Source organism: Alosa sapidissima, chromosome 5 (assembly GCF_018492685.1).
Source record: "Alosa sapidissima isolate fAloSap1 chromosome 5, fAloSap1.pri, whole genome shotgun sequence".
NCBI lineage: Eukaryota > Metazoa > Chordata > Actinopteri > Clupeiformes > Clupeidae > Alosa > Alosa sapidissima.
The window spans coordinates 36,569,626-36,594,642 of NC_055961.1; the positions used below are offsets into that span (position 1 = coordinate 36,569,626).

The following is a 25,017-nucleotide window of genomic DNA, read 5'->3' on the forward strand; positions in this document are numbered from 1 at the left end:
CGCACAAGGTGACTTGGAAGTAGTTGGGAGAACAGAGAAGACAGTGTCTGAGTGATGGAGTCATGAAGAGGTTTCAGTCCAGGGGGAACCAAACCAAGCACAAGCCGGACTACACACAATATCTGTAATCATTATTTTAATGATGACTGATCATCAAAGAGAAATGCGTCTGCTGTCAAAGACAGATGGCATACATTTTCTGAGTAATCACCACCCACCAGAGACATATTGGCCTTTGTTGAAACAGAACTGGCCCTGTGATTATGTTGACAAGTGATTGTGTTTGAGGAGTAGAGGAGGAAAAAAAAGAAAGATTTACAGTTCTTATTTCCCAAACCAGTATACGCTCAGATAAAAAGGGCAGGGCATGGTGAGATATTCTGCCTCTCTAAAGCAGATTCCTTCCTGGTGGAGGCTGTGCTCTGAGAGCCACATGGCGCCTGGCTGTGACCGCTAATAAGGTCTCTCATCCTCCCTTCCCTTCCTCTCTTCTTCCCTTGTGCTTTGATGCTGCTTCACCAGGTGAAAGGGAGGCTTGATGAAAGCAGACCCAGCATAGCAATGTTGTCACCATGCAGTAGTGTGCCAGACAGTCTGTATTTATGTTTTCATAATCTTCTGAGGGTTGTTTTTTTGTGAAAAAAGGAGGGGGGAAAGCAATTACATTGTGTGGGGGAATAATTAAAAAAATATCAAGCAATGATACTGAGAGGTGGCATTTCTTGCATGACACTGCATATGAAAATTAAACCTGTGCAAATTGGCAGATAATCCATTTACCTTGCTTACATTGTTTATGTGTTACAGCTTGTTCTGCATGTATCTACTTCACTTGTGTCTTTCTCAATTACAAAAACATCAGCATCAGCAGTTGACAGGATCACACCTGAGTGATTTTTTTTTTTATCTCAGTACAAAATGAAGAGTGTTGGATACAAATGTAAAAAGATGCAAACATTCAGACCCAGGATTCCAGCTCCTCTGCTGGACACTGCGTGCCCTCATATGGAGAGACCTGACTGATGCTCCTGGAGTTGAGGTCTATCAATCTGTTTCTGAGTGGTCTGCCACTGGCCCTGTGGTTGTTCTCGGGTGATAGCCCATTGTCTGTACAATCATTGGCCAGTCCTGCCTCCTCTTTTTCTCTGCTTCGCCGGAAGGATATGGGTTTAGGGATCTTTGACGGCTTGCGATCGGGCCGATTGTCTTGTCTGGGACGTATGTGGGGCTTCAGTTTGAGCTTGTAAATGGACGGCACCCTCTCTGGTTTCTTCAGTGACCTCCTCTGTTGCCTGAAGGACGACGACCGGGGTCGCCTCTGTCTGTCCGAGTCCCTGGCGACCTCGCCGGCGTCCATAGCCTGAGTCAGGGCCGGCACGCTCACAACCTCTGGCCTCTCCTTCGATTCCAGACTGGAGCCCATGGAGGACCAGGAGCCGGCGACGCAGGACTGGCTGGACTTGGGAGGGGACGAGTCTACCTCCGCGGTGGCGGCGACAGCGGTGACGGCCACTGGCTGGCTCCCGTGGGAACCGAAGGGCAGCATGTTCACCCAGCGTTCCACCGACACCTTCTCCAGGGGCTGCCTCCCGCGCCGGAGCTCGTCGATCACACCGTCAAAGCTGTGGTCCTTCGAGCCGGCACCAGGCATCGTGGAAGAGGACACGAGAGACGCTTCTTCTTGCTGCAGGCGAGACGATGAGTCACCCGGGAACGCTGAGCCTGTGGAGGGGTGCTGGGAAAACTCTTCAGTGGCCTGTCGACCCAACGAGGAGTGCTGACTGGTGTTCTCCCCTGCCGCGCCGCTGCTGCTGCAGTCATCAGAATCCACACTGAATCCGAGTTGCTGCAGATTAGAGAGGATCTCATGCTCCAGGCTCTGATAGAGGCTGGCCTCCTGGTCAGCAGTGATAGGTGGTGGGGTAAAGAGACAGCTTCTCTCCATCACTCCACGGCCACCTGGACGGGGCTCACCAGTGCTCATGTGCGGAACATGTGTGGTGTCAGGTATATTTGACCTCTGCTGGCTGTTTTGGTCATTAAGTAAAGCCTCCCCCGTAGTTGCAGGTGTTAAGCCAGTCTCTTTTGCCATACTTTGTCTATGCTGTCCGTTTCTGTGTGCAACAGTGTTTGGTGTGCCTCTCATCTGCTCATCAGATACAGGTTTCTTTTGAAGAGAATTGTCTCCTAAACTAGCAGGCAGGCTCTTTCTGATTTGTGTGAAGGGTCTTGGAGGCAATCCATCTGTAGCGACACTCTGTCCTTTAGTTGAACTGTAACTGCTGGAGGACCTCTGTGAGTTATGACAGTTTTCAGTGACAGTGTGTTTGATGATGGAGGGAATACTGTGTGGGGCTGGATGTTGAGCAGGTGTGTGAGCTCTCACAGGCCCTGGTGCTCTCTGTCTGTCTGACGGGTTTTGGCCATCCCCAGGTTTTACGTCACTGCTGGCTGCGCTCTGACGAAGCTTCGTGACAAACTGAGATTTGGTGAGGGTTTGGTTTAGCCTGGCGTCGGCGATATTCTGGACACCAGGGTTCTTCGGGGTGCCGACAACATGGGGGGTCAGTGGCCGTGGCGACTCACGGTGGACCGCAGGGCTCAACGCCGTGCGAGGCAAGCTGCTGGTGTGTCTGGCCGTCGGAGACGCACGTACAGCTTCTCGGCCCGTCCTTGTGCTCGTGTTGAGACCGGAGTCATCTCTGCTTTCAGACGACAGGCGTCTGCGGGCAGGTGTGGACGCTCTTCCACGTGATCTAGGAAAACACAGAGACACTTACGTAACTGGACCAAGGTTACTGCCGTTGCTCAGATACAAGGGATCACCAAACTACTTGTATTTTAAGAGTGAAGGCCTGTGAGACAGCAGCAGCCATAAAAACACTGATTTATGAAAGTTCCATCATTCGCCAAACCCAATATAGTGTATATAAGCTCTCAGTAATTTACGATCACAGGGCTTTAGCTCTCCCAAGGACAAAGGTCCAATTCCCTGAGAGCACAAGAACATATAAAAAATATATGGCTCAATTCCACTGAATTTAGCTCTGGATGGTCTTTAGCAAATATGAGTGAAATGAGAGATGTATAGTTTTATGTGCATTCAATCTTCCTCTTGAAATATCTCTACTACTGCCCATTTTCAATTGTTGAGGCCACACTGTTCAGATACTAAACATGTGTCCGTAGTACAGTATTTTCAATAATGTCATTTTGTGAAAATGTACAAATCTCTAGAAGACGGATTATCTGCATTTATCAAGACAACATCAGTCACATGCATTTCACATAATGCAAATGTATGTCTATACAGGAATATGTTCTGCAACTGGAACCTTTGCTGTGCCTTATATATTCTTATAGATTATTTTTCTAGGAATCTTTCCTTCCCAAAAACAGTGCAGTGATTATGTTATCACACTGGTTTAATATGGCCAGCTTTGGCAACCTTCACTTATTTATTTTTCACATCACTATCGCAAAGACAAATCCGACTACAATGTTTCACCTGGCTGGCACCTGAGTTGAAATCTTGGATTTTAATTAATTTAGTTTAATTTAGTTCCTCTAAATGTTCCAAAAAAAAAAGTGGTACACAGTGAAAGAAAAGATATTTTTGGGGACTAGCCTCACAGTCTCAAATTTTGATTTAATGGCATAATTATATGATGTGATTTCTACAATAATGTGCCTGTTTCGTGCACACACTCAGCTATGCTGAAATGAAATCCCAAACACAAGGGCCAAAGTATGCAATTACATCTGATTTGCATTAGGTTATCTACCCTCTTCAAATGTTCATGGGCAATCATCACTCTCGTAATTATGACTATAATGACTAATCTCAAGTGATTGTCTGTGATCACATAATGAAATGTCATAAGGTTGACTAACTTCCCCGGTATGACACACATTATACAATGAATAATAAATGTGATTGGTAAATAATACATGAAAGTATAGTTACGGCAAACATCATCTGCATTCTGATTGACAAAGAATGGTCGGCACTGTCATAACACAAAAACAGGAAGCACACTTCTTGATTCAGACATTTCTGTGAGGAGCAGATTCAGCAAAGTTTCAGAGCTCAGCATGTTTTGATGTGCCCCAGGCCTCTCCTGTTTGTCGTTCCATTTGTGAGTAGCTGCACTTTAGCACAATGTAACTTTGACATGGATATGCCATCAAACATTTTTGGCCGTGGCCTACTGGTTAGCACTCTGGACTTGTAACCGGAGGGTTGCCGGTTCGAGCCCCGACCAGTGGGCCACGGCTGAAGTGCACCTAACCCCTCACTGCTCCCCGAGCGCCGCTGTTGATGCAGGCAGCTCACTGCGCCGGGATTAGTGTGTGCTTCATCTCACTGTGTGTACACTGTGTGCTGTGTGTGTTTCACTAATTCATGGATTGGGTTAAAGGCAGAGACCAAATTTCCCTCACGGGATCAAAGAGTATATACTATATACTTATACTATATGTGAATGAGCAAAAGATTTATTGAGTCTGCACAGAAATAAAAGTGCAATGTTTTTCCCTGGGCTTTTGTCGAATTGTAATCTAATTATACCACTAATTATCTGTGCAAAACAGATTCTTAAGGTCAGACTGCATTATTAATATAATAGGTTTACTGACCTCAAACTGGGCTTAACGGTTCTTTGGTATTCAGTGGCATTTAGTGATTGATTATTTCCGCTGTTACAAGGACACAAAAAGATATGTATGTATGTATGTATGTATGTATGTGTATATACTGTAACCATGCCTTCTTTGTGATTAAGATGTAATACCCAAACACAGCTTATCACACTTGAGACATTTGAGACATTGCCTGACGCGTGGGCTCGCCAGGTCATTTTTTCATGAATAGGTAAAGCCAATGAGCCAGGCGACAGCTCGTCCATCACCTTTCCGCTTACCTGCCAGTGGAGGTGCCTCTCGGCTGCCGCGGTCCAGGGTCAGGGGAGCGGGAGGGGCTCGGAGCAGGAGCAGAACCAGGAGCGGGCCTCAGGCCTCGGGTGGAGCCGCCAGGGGAGCTCCAGACCACGGGCTGCAGTGGGGACTGGGCCCGGCTGAGCAGCAGCGTGGCTGGTGTTCCGACCGCACCGTCCGACCGCGGGCCCAACCGGGTTTTGATCTCGTGCTGCACTGGGGTGGCTGGGCGCTGTGCCAGCTTGTGGCCTGGCATGGAGGCAGAAGAGGAAGCTCAGGTTAACAGCTGGGCCAGGCACCACGCTTATCTGACTACCCCCTCTGCTGTGATGGATTGCAGGTGAAAACCTCACCAGACATGTAATTGTTGTGCTGCTTAGCTCATTGGATAATAAACCAGCATATCAGAGTTATTGACAGGTTACATAGTAAATATATGTAATATATTTATAATTTATGTTGAATAGTTCCTTTTGTGCCAATTAAATACAATATATACTGTACAATAACATTCTATGCCTTTTGATGAAATTCTATTTTCTGCATCAATAGCATCATTTTTGGAAACCAGGCAAAACCCTCCTCCTTGATGATTTATTCAGTTAGCTTGCATCCTGGAATATGTCATGCTTGTAATGCTTGACCGAGACTTAAACAGCCAATGAGGTTCGGGTATAACAATGACATCGATGGAGTTGTTTGGGCTGTGACGTCCCTCTGTGTGAATCAGCCAAAGAGGAGGAAGGATGTCACTGTGGCTCTTGAGATTCTTTATTTATTTATTTATTTTTAAATGGCACATTTTTGCTGACGTACATGGTTTAGGCAAAGTGTAATCATTCCTCTACTCTCTGCCTGTGCTTCTCAGAAGAAATACTCTAAGATAATACCATTAAGACTTACACAGCATCACAAGCACTAATGAAAAATAGGCCAATGTATAATTTATCATCACTGCTTATGTTTACAGTATACAAAGTGTATTGGGCATCTGCATCTTTGACGAGATAGACTCACTGAGAGATGTGCAGCGGCAAGGGTCATGCTTGTCCAGATAATGCTCCAGGGTGTCCCATCCCCCGCCCACTCGCACCATCACATGATTCCGCAAGATCTTCAAACACACAACACAAGCACAGACACACATGGACACATGCACACACACACACACACACACGGACACATGCACACACACACACACACACACAAACAAACACAGACACACATGGACACACACACACAAACACAAGAACAGACATGAACATACACACACAGGTACACAAACACACACACACAAACACACACACACACACACACACACACATACACACACACATACACACACACACACACATACAGACAAGCACAAATACAGACACATATTTTAAATCAGTTGGTACAGCATTCAAAATCACTAGTGTACAATTTATTAAAGTAGGGCTCACTCAATTTGTTTATGACTGCTTTCTTGAGCAATCAAGTAAAGATTCGTCTCACATGTCACTTACCCGTACAAATATAAGGGTGTTTGAGTCTCCCACTTTGTATTTGCCCTCTGAAACCTTGATCATGGGAAACTGGGTAGGACATGTACATCGGCTTATTAGGCCTCGGACCTGTATGTTTAAAAGTTTTAAAAAAGACAGAAAACACATTTTACAATATATCATTGAACAAACGAGGGACGAAACCCTGAAATTCACGACTTTGGGTTGTCCTTTCTTCCTGAGTAGTCACATAAGAGTGAATAGAATAATGTTGTAAATCAAAATGGTCAAGACATTGATGAGGCATTTTAAGGCAGAGCTCTCTATTGTAAGAGGTAGAACCTACATTTAAATACACTCTTTAAAAGTGTTCTTATGCTTGCCCCAGCCGAAGAACCTGTTATGATTCAACATATAAACCTCATGATGTTCATTTAGAGCAGCATTACATTACTTTTTTAGTTGTGTTATTATTTTCTGTCAACAAAGGCATGTTTGTAAAGGTTTCGTAAGAGTTATAGGTTCATAAAAGTAAAATGAATGATAATAATTATAATAAATTTCAAGTCACCATCTCATCAAGATTCTGGATGTTAGCTAAACGCCTCTGGGGTTTGGGCAGAGGAGTCTGCTCCATGGGCAAGTCCATTTCCTCCCTAATCTCTTCCTCAATCTCCTGCTCCAGTTGGATAAGGACCGGGGCCGCCATCCCAAAGCGAGATGCCCGCCGTGCCACTTCAAGCAAGCAAAGAACGAAGTTCTTTTCATTCTTGCGCAGCACAAGGTCATCTGTCTCAAACATCAAGACCTCTGTTCAAAAGGGTTAACAAGTTAGGCAGAAAAATACTGTCCAGGGCAGCTCATGTTTCACACACCTTAAACATCAACATTAGAATGACATGTTACATTATCCCACCCCAGGCCAGAGTAATAGCCTAATGTTTGAGTTGATCAGACACTTTTCAGATAAAAATGTGTTGAATTGCGCCATCTGGCGTCAATTCCGTAAAAGTCACCTCATATAATTCGCAGAGAATGGGTTGACATATGACAGCGCAACGCATCTTTAGAATGGCCTAAGACAAAGTCACATTCTTTCATTTTGTATATCTTACCTTGAATATCCATCTGTTTGCGACACCAATTTATGAAATTAGATATGTTGTCTCGAGCGAGAAAAGTTGATGGTTGTGCGGAGCTAATGCATGTAACTCCAGATGATGGCAACTGAATTCCCGCAATCCGTCCATACATCCGAAGAAAGTCTTCTGCTACCTTTGTCACATTATTTGCGTGATTGCAGAGGATAGCCCCTGTCTCCAGAACTTCCAGGATGTTGTTCACGTCAATGTCGATGTTATACAAGTCTTTCAACCATTCTGCCAAATCTTCTTTCATTGCATATAGATACTCTTCACTTGATTTAAACGCCTTGATGCTCTGATTGGAGGCATGCTGAATCCCAGACATATTAATACGTGTCAAAAGTTTCCGAAAACTGTCTAAGTAGGCTAATGTTAGCCTTGTTCCAAATTCTAGCCTACTCCGCCTTGAATAAGTTAGTCTTTGTTTCCGATGAGCTCACCAGTCACCTCAAAGGCAACATTAAATGGGCAAGTCCCTAACATTTGGCCAAAAACTGACAGCGTAATAGTAAAAACACCTACCGACAACTCCCAACTACGTTAACGTCCGATTACAGTTTTGTGAATCTGTTTCTGTCAATGGGTTAATAAACCGGCAGAATTAACTTATAAGCGTCATTTGAATCGGTTGTAGCCTACCCAGTCTTGACAGATCCGTTAGCACGTTTTCAATGGGCCTTCCGAACGAACCACTTGGTGGAACAACTGTGTACAGTAGGCTCCAACTGCTTCCTACAAGTGTAAATCATAAAAATAAAAATAAAACTATTTAATCGTATCAAAATGAATTACATATCCATATCCGATTTCGTAGCTATCGACATAACCATCATGAAAACCCCCAAGTTTTGGAGTTTGCGAGACAAGCCTAACGTTACGTTTGTGTTGTATGAAATGTTCCTGCTCTTCTCCTTGGTTACAAGATAGCTGCCTCATTTCAAACAATCACGTTAACTATTTCATCACCGAGATTAAGGAAGGTAAGCAAATAAATCAAAGCAATCCATAAAGATCAAGCGATGTGCCCACGTAGGCTACATTCCACCTCTGTAATACAATGATAATGATGCCATCTTATTGATTTATAATCTAATCCATTTATTATAAACTATTGCTTGATCTTTTGGACAATAGCTTTTAACTTTAAAAAGCTCTCTGTTTATCAAGTGTGGGCTATCTAAATAATTAATCTGTCTTGTCTAGAGGCATCATATTTGAATAGCAAATTTGAGAGATTCATATGCAAATTAGTGATAGGCCTAGCTTGCCTTCATTGTATTATATCAAGGTGTAAATGAAACTTCATACTAAATGAAATAGGCCCCTATAGCCTAATAGGGATGGGCAGTATTTATGATAGGCCTGACATGTATTTAAAATATATTTTCAAAATACAAAACGTAATTTTGTCATTTCAAATACAAAACAGAATTTTGTAATTTGTATTTTAATGGCTTCATATTTTGTTTCAAAAATGTTTATAGGTGTGTATTTTTGTTTAAAAATACTGCCAAATATTTTTGGTAAAGCAAATACTTGTGATGTGATGACATCATCAAAATGCAAAACAATGAATGTAGCCTCTGACTGGTGCTGATTTACCACAGAGTTACCACTTAGTCATTTGCCCAGACTTGTTGTGATGAGAATATTGAAATTCCGGAAGATGGTCCAGTGCAAGATGAGTAACATGTAGGTTGCTCAAACACACAATACACTCCCTCTCTCACACCAACCCACTCACTCAACCACATGATTAGGCCTACTTGCTCACTTACAGTTTACCTGTTTTTAGTAGAACTTTGGAACAACTTTGACTGATATGTGTCCCCCAAAGCTGCTGATACACAAGGCACTGTTCTGAACCATGTTGCTGATACACAAGGCCCCCCTCTCCCATACACACACACCATGCAGATTTATGGTATGTCTTGTAGGCAGAGAAAAGCTGTTGCTCTCAAACACTGTCCACTTTTTCAAAATACAAAAACAGTATTTTATTTTGATACATGGCGTGGCTACTGTATTTTGTAGTTTATTTTAATAAACTTAAGATTAGGGTATTTGATATTTACTTTTAAAAATACATTTTGATGTATTTTTGCACATCCCTGCTAATCATCAATATACAATAAGTTTGTTAAAAGTTTTCAAGTTTGAAGGATTTCACAAATACTCACACATTATGTACATAATGTCTTTTTAATTGAAATGTACAATTAAGACATGTATAAAATGGTAGTCAGTTTAAACAATATTTTAGGGAGAAAAATATTAAACATAGTGCTTCATGTCCACCGACATGTTAAACAAAACAGAGCTTTGAGCTACCATTTAATGCATGGCATTTTAGAAATGCATGTCCTCCATGTTTATCTTAATTGTAGAGTCAACTTAATTGTAGAGTTACTCATATTTCATCATATTAACATAATTTTGAATCTTCCTTCCTTCTAGCATTATAGAGGCTTTTCCTTAATTTTTGTCATTTCCGATTCTTCTTTCTAGGTCTGTATTTTCTCTGGGAATTGTCTCCGTGTGCCCTCTCTCTCTTCCAGTCAGGCATAGGGGGCTCAATCTCTCCAGGTCTGCCGCCTCTGTCTGGCACACTGCCCATTAAGACCTTAAAATAGATACATCATAAATGAGGTAAATGGATATGTGCCAAATATTCATGAATTCATAAACATCCATAAATTAATATGATGAGTATGGCTGGTGTGATGATACCTTATGGACTGCTGTCGAGGGTCCTGCTCTGACTGGCAATATTCGCGACTGATCCTCTCGAGCTGCCAGCAGTCGGGAGAGGGAGACGTGGGACTCGCCAGACAGCAAGAGGGGAGGCAGGGACGCCACCGCTTTTGCACGGTCCTGAGGTGTTCAGTTAAAACCGTGTTAAACCAAAACATGCAGACTGTTTCAAGAGCTGAGATGCTGTGCAACATCAGCTCACTGTTCAAATCTCCTGATGAAACAGTACAAATGTTGATCGCATGTTATACCTCTAAAGCTATTGGTTATAGATGTGTGCAAAGGATTGATGAAAAATAAAGTGCTTTACCTTCCCTCTCTCCCCCCACATAAATGATTGAAGAGTGACTTCAAATCGTTTCATCATCATTTGTCGCCGACATTTGTAGTCTGTAGCAAGGGCTTCATTCAATTTTTCAATTTGTCTCTAAGCAAATGAATGCAAAGGATAAAAAGTAAGTAATTAAAAGTAATTCTACTAAAATGAATAGGACATACTTGCACCTAAACAACATGTTCCAATATATAGTAATGTAACGTACCCACTGATCACAGTTCAGTTCAGTATTCAGCAATGGCTTTGGAATATCACCTTCTGGCAACTTAGCCAAAGATGATTTCACCTGATATGTTTAAGAAAGAATATGGTACAAGTCAGTCTGAAGGGGACAGTAATGTAATATAGTTACATAATATTATATAATGTAATATAGTTGGTCAAGCTAAACTCTTTAACAATAACCATAACATATTAAAGATACAGTCCATGATTCTGGCAAAATATTTTGTTCATTTTAAAACTTAAGCTTAAGCTAATCAAATACACTTCTCTTTCCTTGTCCAATGTGAACAATGTATTGCTCAGTCTAAACAACTTTGTTTATCTCTCATTTACAGAGCTTGGGCAATGTAGGGACACCTTACAATGTTTGAACACAAACACAATGACCAGATAAAAAAAATGTAAAATGTAAATGCAAATTTAAATAAGGTTTGTAGGCCAAGTATACTTGTGTATGCAAGGAATTTGGTCTCTGCATTTATCCCATCCGTGAATTTGTGAGCACACAGAGCACACAGTGAGGTGAAGCACACACTAAGCCGGAGCAGTGAGCTGCCTTGCTCAGCGGCGCTCGGGGAGCAGTGAGGGGTTAGGTGCCTTGCTACAGCGGCGCTCGGGGAGCAGTGAGAGGTTAGGTGCCTTGCTACAGCGGCGCTCGGGGAGCAGTGAGGGGTTAGGTGTCTTGCTCAAGGGCACTTCGGCCGCTCCCACTGATCGGGCATCGAACCGGCAACCCTTCGGTTCCAAGCCCGAAGCCCTAACCAGTAGAATCCAACAGAGAGTCGTCTCTGTTGTCTCTAGAACTGTGTTGACTAATTAGCTGAATGGCCTGAACCTTTAAAGCAAATGCAAAAGTGGACTTTTTCTGTTACCTGATTCTGTATATCAGTAAAATTGGAAGACGTAGCCATACTTAGGGCCTCAAGAAGTAGAGACAACTCTCTGTTGGATTCTTCTGCCTTGCTATCCACTCTATCATCTTGTTTTACAAACTGTTCAATCTTTCCCAAAATCTCTGCTCCATCTTGCGTTTCCTCTCTACGGTCTTTCACAGATTCACAACACAATTCTCTATCCTCTGGGTGGTTTTCTTTGTACTTCATCATGTAAGCAGCTTGTAGTTCTGACACCAGGAATTCTGAAATGAATGGATTGCACTGCATCACCTCATTGTAAACAATAACCTCTTCCATTCAAAGCCTTTAAAAGATGTTCAAAATATTAGCTTCAGAGCTTCCTCACCAGTGATCTGGTTGAGGTTGGCTGGAGTCAGTGTCTCTGAAATTAATGTAGTGTATGGACAGGACATCTCTTTCAGATATGCCCTCAGATCCCCTGCAAGAACAGTTCCAGTGACATTCTTCCCTAGGATAAAAACAAAACAAGAAATGATCAGTTGCACTGCAATACTGAACTGAGATTACATGTCAAAATATCATAGCGAGTGAGTATATTGGGGACTGAGTAGTCTGTAAAGTTGCACCTTCAGCATCAGGGCAAGATGATTTCAGTTCAGACACGAGCCACGTGATGAGTGGACACGGAAGCTCGTCGCACGTACATTTGGTAAAGCAAGCTCTCCCATGATACCTGTTTGAAGCATTTCAGATAACACATTTTAAAATATCCTGGCAGGGCCTATATGCTACTTGAAAGCAACACGATACCAAGATCCTTGATCACTAGCCGCTCCGCTTCAACCCTCTCTGACGATAGTATGTAGCATTCTACGTAGGCTACCATTCTACATTCAGTAGTAGTAGAATAGGCTACAGTACAGGCATTCAACAATTCCATTTCAGAAGACTGCAGTTACTGAACGGATCGGAAAATGAAACAAACAGTGAGTGGTTGATAGAAATCTGCCCACAGAGAAGTTTAGGAATTTAACATTCAGCCTGAAGTAATGCTCAATGCTAAACTCCTAAACTGCTCTGCGTTCAGGATTCATCCCCCAGCTCCGTTTTCCATTTCAAGTGATCTACATAACATAAGCCGAGCAACTCACCCAAGCGCATGTATGGCACACACAGTCCAGGAAGTTCTATCCATATCGTAGTGCCCTACAACATAAACACGAGCAAAACCGTCTCGACAACTAAATATGTTGCACAGGGTCATAAAATGTCTTCTTCCTGATTATATCTCCCACTGTTGTTGATGTGTACACACAGTCGATCTAGATCTGACTAATCGATCACAGAGTACTTCAGCGCAGGTGTACGCATCATTTACACAAATTGGCAAATATTGCCTAATTTTTTTTCTATTCACATTTCTGAACAGATGAGAGTGAGCCTTTACTCAGACAGTTTTATTTCTCTACAATATATAGAACAATTAGCGTTTAGTCAACAAATAAAAATGTTTATATCCAAAGGAACACGTTTGTGTAGCTTATATTGATTTCTTATGGTGGTAGGTACAATTAAGACAATGTAAAAAAAAATGAAATGAAAATGGCTTGAAATTCAGAGACATAATCTAAAAAAATGAGGACAAATAGTCATAGTGATCATGGCGTCAGAGCGGAGCCACTGTTTTTATTTCTGTACTTATTCGTGTATTTATTTGGAAGCAAAAGAAAGACTTCTTTGCACATCTAGAAGGTCCACTGATTCTTTTGCACTCACCAAAAGTAAAATAGATCAGTTTTACTTCGCTTATAAATATTTCAACATATAAAAATGTGTGCTTCCAGTGCTTACAACTGCTGTTTGGTTACCCGGGAAATTATGCATATTTTGCCATCTAGAACTGCATGCAATCAAATGTTAGTTACCAAAATCGAGACAACGACATAGGCCTGCAACATTTTAAGGAAGGCTACCAATCAAATTTAAAAAAAATGATGCATCCACGTACCTACAATTGGATACACTGTAACCGTAAGAGGGACAGTAAGGTCAGCCAATCACAAACTAACATGAAGAGCGCCGATGTTGGCTCTGAGTCGAGGAAATAGCAAGCTAGCTCAGTCACCGTCCATTTTGCACACAAGGACGCCAAAACATTTGCGAGTGGAAGGGGAATAACTTAAAGGTATGTGTTACTTTTATGAAGCGTTTTACTTGGTAATACATACAATTGCACGATGCACGGGTATTGGACTATTGCTTGTTATCACAGTTGAAGGTATGCACTAATGTAACGTAACGTTAAAATGCAGGGAAGGTTCGTTACCAGTGATGTTGCTAGCTAGCTAGCAATAGCTAACATAAATAGCCAGTTATGGTAAATTGATTAACGGTCAGAAAGCATTGTTAGTCGTCAGACTACTTGCATGCTTTTTCATATCTGCACTAGCTGTTCGTTAATACATCATAGTATGTATCTCAATTAACGTTAAGATCAAAGATTCTAGTTAAGATCCCCTGGCGGTTTTTGCTAAGTTAGCTATCGCTAGTTAACGTTAGCTGCCTTGTTAGCGGGCCCATGTATGTCCCAGGCGATTTCTCCATCCTAGATTCCACTTTTTTCTAACACGACTTTAATCCTTGCTTAAGGTTGTGACCCCGGAGAATACAGTGCAACATTACATTTCGTGAAACATGAGTGGAGTGAACGTGAAGAAGCTCAAAGTAAATGAGCTGAAAGAGGAGCTTCAGCGTCGAGGCCTCGATACTCGTGGCTTGAAGGCGGATCTTGTCGATCGCTTACAAGCTGCACTAGAGGCCGAGGCTGCTGGTGTTGGGGGCGGGCCCCCGGGCGACGAGGGAGATTATGATGTCGAAGGCGAGGCGGGAGCAGCCGAGTCTTATCAAGATGAAGGTAAACACAAGTAGTATTTGCATGCATTATATTGTGTTACGGTGTGTGTTGAGGATTATAAGTAAAAAATGCAATGCATTTTAGTTTTTGTAATGCATTGCATGTAATGGCAGGATTACAAGAGATTATGACATCGACCCGGTCTCGTGTATTGCAACGTGACCGAGCTAACGTTAGTGCTAACCGTTCACCCGCCAGATGGACGATCTGTTGGCATTCCCAACGTGGGTTCCCACGGAGCTTGTGGTATTGGCAGTGGTGTTGTGCGCAGTTGAAATGTAGCCGAATTTCGCTTACTATCACTATTTCGCCGGTTTGCAGAGTTTGAAGGGGAGGAGCAAGATGATGAGCCAGACCAACAGTCCGACGAGGAAGAGAATGGAGGACAGATGATCGGGCAGGGGGGCGAAGAAGGCGACGATGATTATGAGGAGAGTGCAGACGGTGCACCTGAGGCTGCGCATGGGATAGACGACTTCGCCTCGGATACCCTGGAGCCACACATGGGTTTGAACTATCAGATGGGGCAAAAGTACAACCAGCAGGCGTACGAGGAACCCCCACCAGCTCACCAGCAGTATGAGGAGCCAGAGGTAAAGAAAGAGTTTAAGGAACCCCCGAGGAAGCCGGCCTATGAGGAGCCAGAGGAGGAACCAGAGGTGCAGAAGAGCTACAACGAGCAGCCCGGCAATAAGCAGGATTATCAACAGGCAGACGAGCCAGAGCCCATGATACAGGAGCCCATGATCCAGAAGTCTGAGCCACAGGTAGAAGAACCCGAGCCCCAGGAACAAACTGAAACAGCCCCTGGTGAGTTATGTCAAGGTACTTATTTATTTCAGTATATTCGTAAATCCGCTTGCTGTATTTTAGGCACATTTTAACTTGACAAAGAATATTTAATAGCATTATTCTCTTTGATTGTGCAGAAAAAATTGAGTTAAAAGATGAAGTCAAGAGAGAAGAAAGGGAAGGGGATGAGCGGCAGCAGCAGGGCCAGGAGCAGCAGGAGCAGCCAGCTGCAGAGCCTGCTAACGAATGGCAAGCTATGCAAGGAGACCAGGGCTCCCAGGCTAAAGGAGAGGACGACCGGTACGGGTCCTACAACCGCAAAAGGCCATATGAGGAAAACCGTGGTTATGGCTATTACGAGCATCGGGAGGACAAGAGGTACATGTTCATGCTGTTCATTTGCACCACTGATGTTATGTTCCGCAGTTATGTTCTCCATTGCGGATGTTATATAATCTCCTGTGATTCCACAGAGCACGTTCCCCTCAGCCACCAGCAGAGGAAGAGGAGGAAGACTTTGATGATACCCTTGCAGCCATTGATACCTGTACGTTTTTAAATAATTCAGCAGAGACATGGGAGGTTGTTTTGGTTGTATGATGCATAATTGGATTCCTGAAGCAAGAAGTACAATCTGCAGTGTGTGTGTGTGTGTTGGTATGATTACAGTTCTAATTAGGAAAGACAAGATTGACATGGTGTTTGAGAGGAGACATGTAATTTTGTTTATGATAGTTGGGAGGTGTAATACTTTTTGTATTGTTGTATATTGCTGTCTGAGTTGAATGAATAACATATTCACGGATGATTCAATTACCCCCCACCCCCAACAGATAACTGCGACCTGCACTTTAAGGTGTCACGTGACCGATACAGTGGATACCCTCTCACCATTGAAGGCTTTGCTTACCTTTGGGCTGGGGCACGGACATCCTATGGAGTCAGCAAGGGCCGTGTCTGCTACGAGCTGAAGGTATCATAGTCACATCATCCAATCTAAAATGGCACAAACACATTGTGTACAGTCAGTGTCTTTGTACGATGAGTGTATATGAGTTAAGATAAATATGATGTTTTCTGTGTGTAGATCAATGAGGAGATCTCTGTGAAGCACCTGCCGTCCAGCGAGCCTGACCCTCATGTGGTGCGAGTGGGATGGTCCATGGACTCCTGCAGTACCCAGCTTGGTGAGGAGAGCTCCTGTTCACAGTTCAAGGACACTGTACGCTAGAGGAAGCTGATTTTTAAATAGACAGATTGTAGCGAATAAACCCACAGGGACAATAGCAGTGCATGTGTATCGGTAGGAAGTGCTGCGATCTGCGATGTTTCCACTGTTATGGGAAAAGTGAATGATCACTGGGCCTCCACCCTTTTCCCTTATGAGTTCCGTTTTGAATTGCAGGCGAAGAGCCATTCTCATTTGGGTATGGTGGAACTGGAAAGAAATCTTTAAATTGCAAGTTTGAAGATTATGGAGAGAAGTTTGGTGAAAACGATGTCATCGGCTGCTACATGGCAAGCACATTTCCTTTTTTCCCCACCTTATTTTTGGATGCTGCTTTTGCGTTTGCACATGAGTCATGTCCCACAGGATATGCGTCACCTCCTAAGCCCTTTTCTTCTGTTTCCTCTGTCCGGTTTGCAGGACTTTGAGACCGGTGGCGATGTGGAGATGTCCTTCTCTAAGAATGGAAAAATGCTGGGTGTGTGTTACCAGGCAACCCAGGAGGAGCTGGCCGGGCGGCCACTCTTCCCCCACGTCCTCGTGAAGAACTGCGCCGTGGAGTTCAACTTTGGCCAGAAGGCTGAACCCTTCTTCCCTCCGCCTGAGGGCTACACCTTCATCCAGCAGGTACCTCTGGAGGACCGCATCCGGGGAACCATCGGGCCCGCATCCAAGGCAGAGTGCGAGGTCAGTGCTAGCTTTCTGGAACTACATGTCTTCTGATACAGTGCTAGCTTTCTGGAACTACATGTATTCTGGTACTGTGCTAGCTTTCTGGAACTGCATATTTTCTGATATAGAGGTAGAGCGTTCTGCTCATGAATGCCACATAAGTAAAAAATATATAAAAAATAAAATAAGTAAAACATACTTTGAAAGGCCATATAGAAGCTTTCCATGTTCCATGGCCTGTGTTTAGTTAATTTGATCGTCTGGCCCTACTTAATGGTTGGTCGTTGATCAGTCATTTAAAATGTGATGTCATTCATGCGTCCGATATGCATGCTGATAAGTGAAGCTCTATCACACAGTTAGGTCGGTACAGTTGAACTTCACAATGCTTTATGCCACAAACTTTACGAGTGCCATTAGTGTTTTGGTGTTGAAATGAAAGCATGTTGTGGACAGCAGTGTTCACTGCAGTGCTACTTCACTGGCTAGCAGCCATTGTAATGTCCATTGTGTTTGCATTGTGCTGCTCAGATCCTGATGATGGTGGGCCTGCCAGGCGCAGGGAAGACCACGTGGGCAGCCAAGTACGCGCTGGACAACCCTGAGAAGAAGTTCAACATGTTGGGCACCAATGCCATCATGGAGAAGATGAAGGTATTGTAATATACTACTCATATACTGCATTTACATGTATGGATTTATTTTTTATTTATTTATTTATTTATTTATAAAATTTTACATTTATTAATTTAGCAAAAAATTTTTTTTCCTCAACACAAGGTTGATGCCCCATTAAGTTTTGGCCTCAATATGAGCATGTACAATCGCTTAGTCATGTCGTAGCTGGTTTTAAGTCTACCACGGACGGTTACGATGTTATGGCTTCTACTCCAGTTGTCAATGGAGAAATTGTATTGTATTCTTACTTCAGGAATCAACTGTGGACGGGACTGTTGCGCTCTATTGAACCCACAACTTTTCAGGCTACTGCATGCTAGCCCAGCTCCTTAACCACTATGCAACCACCACCTATTATACTATTCCAATATACTCTGACTGAAATACCGGCACCGGTTTGGTTGTGTGTTTGATAAAAACCCTGCCCCATACACAGGTGATGGGTCTGCGTCGCCAGAGGAATTACTCCGGCCGTTGGGACGTGCTGATCCAACAGGCCACGCAGTGCCTCAACAGGCTCATCCAGATCGCCGCCCGCAAGAAGCGCAACTACATCCTGGACCAGGTACTGGCCTCCCCGAAGGTTCTGCTCCAGCACAGCTGTACCCCTCCCCCTCTCCCCTTCCCCAGCCCTAGCCACTGCTGTCCACTGATGCACACGTCCATTAATGTCCTCTCTGCTACTGTCTCTCTAGTTCAGGAGAAAAGCACTGTTCAGCGTCTGTTTCCCTGGAGACTTTGTCCTACATTTTCGTTTTGTCCTGAATATTTTGCTGAAAAGTCATTCATTTTGTTTTTTGCTTAAATGAAATGAGGATATTTGCTAATTTCGTATGTTTTTTTTATATATATATTTATCTATATATAAATCAGTATTTTGGATTTTCCTTTTGTATGTCTTGTTGAAGAGAAGTTCTTTCCGCATTGTACTTTATAGTCCAATAGTAAGATGTTGAAAAACAAGTAAACACTGCCTGGTGAGTAAGAAATATACCTTCTGTTACTATGGTAACCGTAAGAAAATGAACATCACTTTTGATGTTTTTGACTATAGCTTTATTATGTAGCATATGGAACTTTTGAATGTTGTGTTATAAATGAAAACCTAAAGGTAAGTACGAAACTAACCTGCTTCACTTTCCAGTGCCTTTTTTGGTCAAGTTGAAAGGTAGGTAGGGTCTAAAGGACAAACTATGGTTTCCCAGGATACCGTGAGTACCCCCAGGTAGGTACTGAGTGTTTGTCTATGTCTTGGGTCTGACGAGCCTGTGAAAAACAGGTAAGTAGAGGTAAGTAAGGGGACCCTGCTCAACATGGCATCACACTAAGCGTTAGGGCGGTGGTAGTGCCTCTTTAATGATAAAATGATTGAATGATGATTGAATAGAATATGACTTCATTATCTTTTTTCAGTAAGTGACACAGTGTGGCAGTGATGTTTATTTAATGAGTGTTCTGTATTGTTTGACTGTGTGGTGAACTGCAATATTATTTTAGCTGTAAGCACTATAGAAGTCTGGTTCTTAGTAAATTGCCATGTAATGTTGGCATGCGTTTCAGGTGTTGGCAGACGTTTCAGAGTGTTTAGTAGCCGAGTGTTTTGGGGGAAAGTTGACAACATTAAAGCCACTCCCAGTAACTTGGCTTCCAGGGTCCCCTCATGTCGGTCTCATTAGCTGTGGACATGGTGAGTTGAGGCACTGCCTCATCTCCAACTCTCAAGGTAGGTGTGTGGGGTTGTGAGAGACAACCAGTAGTGAATCCAGCACAGTAAATATAGCCATGAAAAAAAAACTCTCTCACTTTCATCGTTGCAGGAATCCAATTTCCCTCCTATGGAACGCAAAGCCGTAACAAAAGCAAACAAGTGAACAATAATGAACAGCTTCTACTTCTTTCTTGTCACCATTGCTAGACAAATGTATATGGATCAGCCCAGAGACGAAAAATGCGTCCTTTTGAAGGTTTTCAACGCAAGGCTATTGTAATTTGTCCCACGGACGACGATTTAAAAGAGCGAACGTTAAAGCGAACTGATGAGGAAGGGAAGGATGTGCCCGATCATGCTGTGTTAGAAATGAAAGGTAGGAATTCCATGGATAACCCAAAAAAACCACACAAGAACTGCCTTTGCTATGTATGTTTGTTTTTTTTTTTTTTTGTTTTTTTTTATTTTGTTTAATCCGAACTTGGAAGAACCCCCCCCCCCCCCCTCCCCTCCCCACCAGTTCTGCCCCATAAGTTGTAGCCCTTTTGCCAGATAAAAGAGCTCTTCCTCCTACCTTTTCTCTTCCTTTCATCATCCCCCCCTTGATTAATTCCATCTCCTGCAACTCCTCTCATTGACACGTCTAATGTTGCTATCTGAAAAAAAGCTTCTATGGGAACCGCTTTCAAGTCCATATTGAATTCACAGCTAACGTAAACCCATTCTGATAAAGCAACTAGAATGAGGCATAACAGCCAGTCTTTCAACTCTGCCTGGATGGATTTGCAGTGACCTACTACCCCTATCTCTCATAACTGTTCTCTTAGTCTTGCACATTATTTTTCTCTCCATACCCCTTCCACCAATCCCAATCCTTTATTCTATTTTAAAATAATCTGGTGCAAATCTTCCCTTACTCCCTCCAAGGTAATGTTTGCTCCAGCCCCTACACTGCATTCTGTCCACTACCCATTCCTTCTTTCTTGTTTCTACTGCCCCCCCCCCCCCCCCCCCAACTCCATCCTTCCTTTTTTCTCTGCCTCTCTCTCTCCCTCTTTCTCTTTCCGTTCCTCCCTTCTTTCTTCTTTCTCTTCTACTCTCATGCCTCCCTCAGTCACTCAGGTTTTTTGAGTTGTCTTTATTTTGGAACTGTTTGTAATCACGTTTTTCTTCTTTGTCTCGCCGGCACGGCCGTACCCCCTACCTCACTGCCGTCCCTGCCTCTGCTCCCGTAGCCAACTTTGTGCTCCCGGACGCGGGCGAGTTCCTCGACGAAGTGAGATACGTAGAGCTGCAGCGCGAAGAGGCCGAGACTCTCATCAAGCAGTACAACGAGGAGGGCCGCAAGGCGGGCCCACCCCCCGACAAGCGCTTCGACAATCGGCCCGGTGGCTTCCGCGGTCGTGGGGGCTTCCAGCGCTTTGACAACCGCGGCGGTGGCGGCGGCCCCCAGGGAGGCCGGGGCAGTTACCAGAACAGGGGTGGACCCGGTGGTGGCGGCGGCTTCCGTGGAGGTAAGAGTCGTGTATGAACAACACAAAGCCTTCATTGACGATTGACGAAGTTTAGGCCTAATGCATCAGTTTAATTTACTGTTTGTAATGCTCCTTGGAAATCAAGAAAAATGAGATGAATTAATGTAGTGCATAAAATCAGTGTTTCCAGTATTGCAAGATGATGTTAAGACCATTTTTTTTTTTATTTATTTTTTTTACTGACTTTGATCACCACCTGGCAGGATACAACCGCGGAGGAGGAGGCTACAACCAGAATCGCTGGGGCAACAACTACAGAGATGGAGGCTCAGGGGGACGTGGTAGCTACAACCGCAACCAGCAGTCTGGAGGAGGAGGAGGAGGAGGAGGTGGTGGAGGCTACAACCATAACCGCCAGGGATCCTACAACAAGGGCAGCACTGTAAGCACTGGAGGATATAGCCAGTCCCAGGTAATACTCCTATAGAAGTGTGTGGACATAAAAAGTGAGTCGGTGGAGTCTGTCGGTTCCGTGTTCCGAGTTCAAAATAACTGTTTGTACACGGTCCTTGCTCTGTAATGGGGAAACAAACATGGTGGCTCAGACTGAGACATAAACAAGTCCAGCTAATCAACATGTTGCTTCTGGAGGAGAGAGGAGAGGGGTGTGATTTCATTGACTGTGGCCCTCAAATATCAGCAACCTTTAGCCAGAATAGATTATTGTGTGTCGTCTTTAGATATTGGATATATTTGAATTGTCTCAATGTAAAATGTTCAATTATCTTTTTTTCTCACTGAAAAGCCACAGTCCTACAATCAAGGCTACAACCAAGGCAGCTACAACCAAGGCTACAACTATGGCAGCTATAGCCAGTACCCCGGATATGGGCAAAGCTATGGGCAAAGCTATAGCCAAACTCCTGCAGCCACTGGACAGACATACAACCAGCAGCAGAACTATAACCAGCAGTATCAGCAGGTAAGCAGCATCTCTTTTCCACACATCTTTACTACCAAATCATTTAGATCATTACGTTGAAGCAGGCAGCTCACTGCGCCGGGATTAGTGTGTGCTTCACCTCACTGTGTGTTCACGGTGTGCTGTTTGTGTTTCACTAATTCACCGATTGGGTTAAATGCAGAGACCAAATTTCCCTCACGGGATCAAAAAAGTATATATACTTATACTTTAAGTATCTATCTGTCTATCTATCTCTCTATCTATCTGTGTGTGTATATGTATATATTAGTATTGTTTTGTATGTACATATTATATATGTATGTATATGTTTTTATTGATCTGTTTTCTCCTCTACCTGGGCCAGTATGCACAACAGTGGCAGCAGTATTACCAGAACCAGAGTCAGTGGAACCAGTACTACAACCAGTACGGCAACTATGGTAACTACTCGAACCCGACGAGCACCCAGGGCACGCAGGGCTCCCAGCAGGGCACGCAGCAGTAGGCAGCGCCCACGCTGACCACGCTGACCCCACTGCCCCTTGCGGCAGCCCACCCACCCGGCAGACGGAGCACATTCCTACCGTGGCATCCCGCCATGCACCTCTGCCTTCCAACCACTTTGTTCATGTCTGCTGTCCATCTTACCCACATGTCTCTGTCCGTGATTGAAAGAGAGAAAAAAATAATTAAAGAAAAGAAATAAAATCTGTCATTACAAGGTAAAGGCGTTTTAATCCATGCTGCTGTCCTATGTTTTTTTTTTATTTTGTTTTTTTATTATTATTATTATTATTATTATTATTATTATTATTATTTTGGTGACAGCAGGGTTCTGATTGGTAGAGTAACATTAAATGCAACTTAATCATCATGCCTGTTCTAGCCTATGCCAGATAATTTGAAAATAGAACACAGTGCTATGTGGTGTAGTTTTTGTTTTAATAGTACACACTTCTAGAACACAGTTTAACAGGGATTTCCACGCATACATGTTTGGTGTGTATGTGTGTTTTAAAAGATGGCTTATTTTACTATTTTAATAATTCACTGCCTCCTTGTTTTATGTGATCTGTCCTTAGATCAAAGATACATGTATTTCAAATGGGTGGAGCTGGGGTTTTGTCAGACCATTATTTTCTTTATGAATGCAGCGTCATGTAAGACCTTTGTCAAAATGTAGATACATTTAACAAATCTATATCCTTTCAACTAAAATTTAAAGCTACAGATCTTACCACAATTTACTTTTGTACCATTTTTAAAGGTGTTAATAATTGTTTGACTTCAATCCCTTGTTGCGCCATTGTTTTTTTTTTGTTTTGTTTTCATTTGGTGTAGTGATTTGTTTTGTGGTTGTAAACCTTTTTATACCTTACAACATGTCTGTCAAACGGTATCTGCATGTGATTTTGTGCTCATTCAGAACTTGATGTTTTTGTATTACAGAATATACCATAATCTGACAAACATTTTGGTCTGAGTTCCTTTTTTTCAATGTTATTACAGTCTTGTTTCCATATGTTACACAGAAATGCATATAAATATTATGTTTGCATTTATGCAAAGTGAAGGGAAACACTTAACCAGAAGAATACAGATATGGGTTGAGCCCATTTGCAATAACTGCTTATGGCAGAAATATTCATTTCACTGATTCATTTCACGCAGTGTAGGTCAAGCCCGAGTACATGTAAACAGGACAATTTTAGAGGTCTTGTGTGGGACACACTAATACGTTGAGAATTGCACATTCTACAAACGAAATCACACGGCGAACCATGTCGGTTCTCTCAAATGTCCTATGGAGGGCGCCTTTGCTTTTCGGAATGCCCACCCGGGGATAGGTGTTGGGCGTCCCGTAGCTTTGTCTGTGCTGACACTAATATCATCAGGTGAAGCACGAGTCGCAGATAAAAGTAACAATGAATCGACGTCATTCAATGAAGAATTAGGTCCTAAAGGAAATCAGCACTAGGCCTAGTAGCTAGTCTGGGCAAAAGAGATGTGCCATTCATGTTGACCAGATAAACGGTAGGCTACGTCATAGGCCTACTCGTAGTGACGGGAAATACTCGGAAATTCCTAACTTTGTAACTTCATCAGAGTAGCCTACCGCATGTTCTGGGCTACATCGTTTTCCTTACAGCATTTGTCTCAAATAGCTCTCATTGAAGACTTTTTTGTTTACCCGTGTGGCTGCTGTATGCATGTGTGTCTTCAGTGGACTTTCCACTGGGCCTGCTATTTGACTAGATCACTCATTTTGCCTAGATGCCATGCATTGCATGTCTCATTGTGTTAAAGCAGGCTACATAGCCTAAGAATTAGGAGGTGGCCAGGCAATTCCATTATTAACCTTGTGCAGCTAATCTGGTTGGAGGTTAAAACTGGACGTAGCCTACCTTTGGTAGCTTATCACAGCTTGGATCATCATCAGTGCCTCTGAGAAGTATTGGCTGACATGTTCAACCTTTCTGGATAGGAAATCTAAAAGTAGGATATATCATGTGGGCAAGGGTCTCAGGGCAGTTTAGTTTGTGATTTGGGTGATTCCATGTAGCCTATCTACCTGAAAACATGATTTTTTTCTGCAGTAGGCCTATAATTGTAAGCAGGTTTTATACCTCCAGTTATTTGTTATAAGTGATGCATAGAGTGTTTTCAGACACATAATCACCTTCACACATTATTTCTATACTGAATATGGGAAAGGTAATTTACCAGACTGGTTACACTTGACAATGAGGCAACATGCGGGTTAGAAGCTTGTCATTAACTGCAGTGTGGTTAGACTCAGTACAGGCCTATAAGATTAGAAAAGATTGGTGGACTTGGTATTCATG

At 43.1% G+C, this 25,017-nt stretch overlaps 3 protein-coding genes and 1 long non-coding RNA gene across 5 annotated transcripts; 2 read left to right on the forward strand and 2 right to left on the reverse strand.

Moving 5' to 3' along the window:
* Nucleotides 1–119: 119 nt before the first annotated feature.
* On the reverse strand, nt 120–8,267 carry LOC121708555 (GAS2-like protein 2A). The gene is made up of 6 exons (XM_042091289.1): nt 7,538–8,267; nt 6,994–7,232; nt 6,444–6,551; nt 5,953–6,049; nt 4,923–5,184; nt 120–2,756 (listed from the first exon to the last, which is right to left on the reverse strand). Exons 1-6 carry the CDS (start codon nt 7,890–7,892, stop codon nt 959–961), a joined length of 2,859 nt encoding a protein of 952 aa, XP_041947223.1. The 5' UTR covers nt 7,893–8,267; the 3' UTR covers nt 120–958.
* Nucleotides 8,268–8,451: 184 nt separating this feature from the next.
* Nucleotides 8,452–10,641, forward strand: LOC121708655. Its single transcript, XR_006031731.1, has 2 exons — nt 8,452–8,547; nt 10,076–10,641. It is a non-coding gene; the product is annotated as an uncharacterized LOC121708655 (long non-coding RNA).
* On the reverse strand, nt 9,751–13,056 carry im:7138535 (uncharacterized protein LOC797998 homolog). Its single transcript, XM_042091393.1, has 8 exons — nt 12,892–13,056; nt 12,367–12,473; nt 12,126–12,248; nt 11,756–12,021; nt 10,864–10,944; nt 10,632–10,748; nt 10,298–10,441; nt 9,751–10,190 (listed from the first exon to the last, which is right to left on the reverse strand). Exons 1-8 carry the CDS (start codon nt 13,002–13,004, stop codon nt 10,053–10,055), a joined length of 1,089 nt encoding a protein of 362 aa, XP_041947327.1. The 5' UTR covers nt 13,005–13,056; the 3' UTR covers nt 9,751–10,052.
* A 718-nt stretch (nt 13,057–13,774) lies between these two features.
* Nucleotides 13,775–23,643, forward strand: hnrnpul1l (heterogeneous nuclear ribonucleoprotein U-like 1 like). Of its 2 annotated transcripts, none has more exons than XM_042091282.1 (16): nt 13,775–13,925; nt 14,390–14,654; nt 14,976–15,479; nt 15,584–15,824; nt 15,920–15,993; nt 16,280–16,419; nt 16,534–16,633; nt 16,852–16,964; nt 17,095–17,361; nt 17,878–18,000; nt 18,461–18,589; nt 19,940–20,108; nt 20,968–21,246; nt 21,471–21,679; nt 22,013–22,189; nt 22,536–23,643. In XM_042091282.1, exons 2-16 carry the CDS (start codon nt 14,435–14,437, stop codon nt 22,674–22,676), a joined length of 2,886 nt encoding a protein of 961 aa, XP_041947216.1. In that variant the 5' UTR covers nt 13,775–13,925; nt 14,390–14,434; the 3' UTR covers nt 22,677–23,643. The 2 variants fall into 2 exon arrangements, with proteins under 2 accessions (XP_041947216.1, XP_041947217.1); XM_042091283.1 differs by having other exon boundaries at nt 14,976–15,464.
* Nucleotides 23,644–25,017: the final 1,374 nt, after the last annotated feature.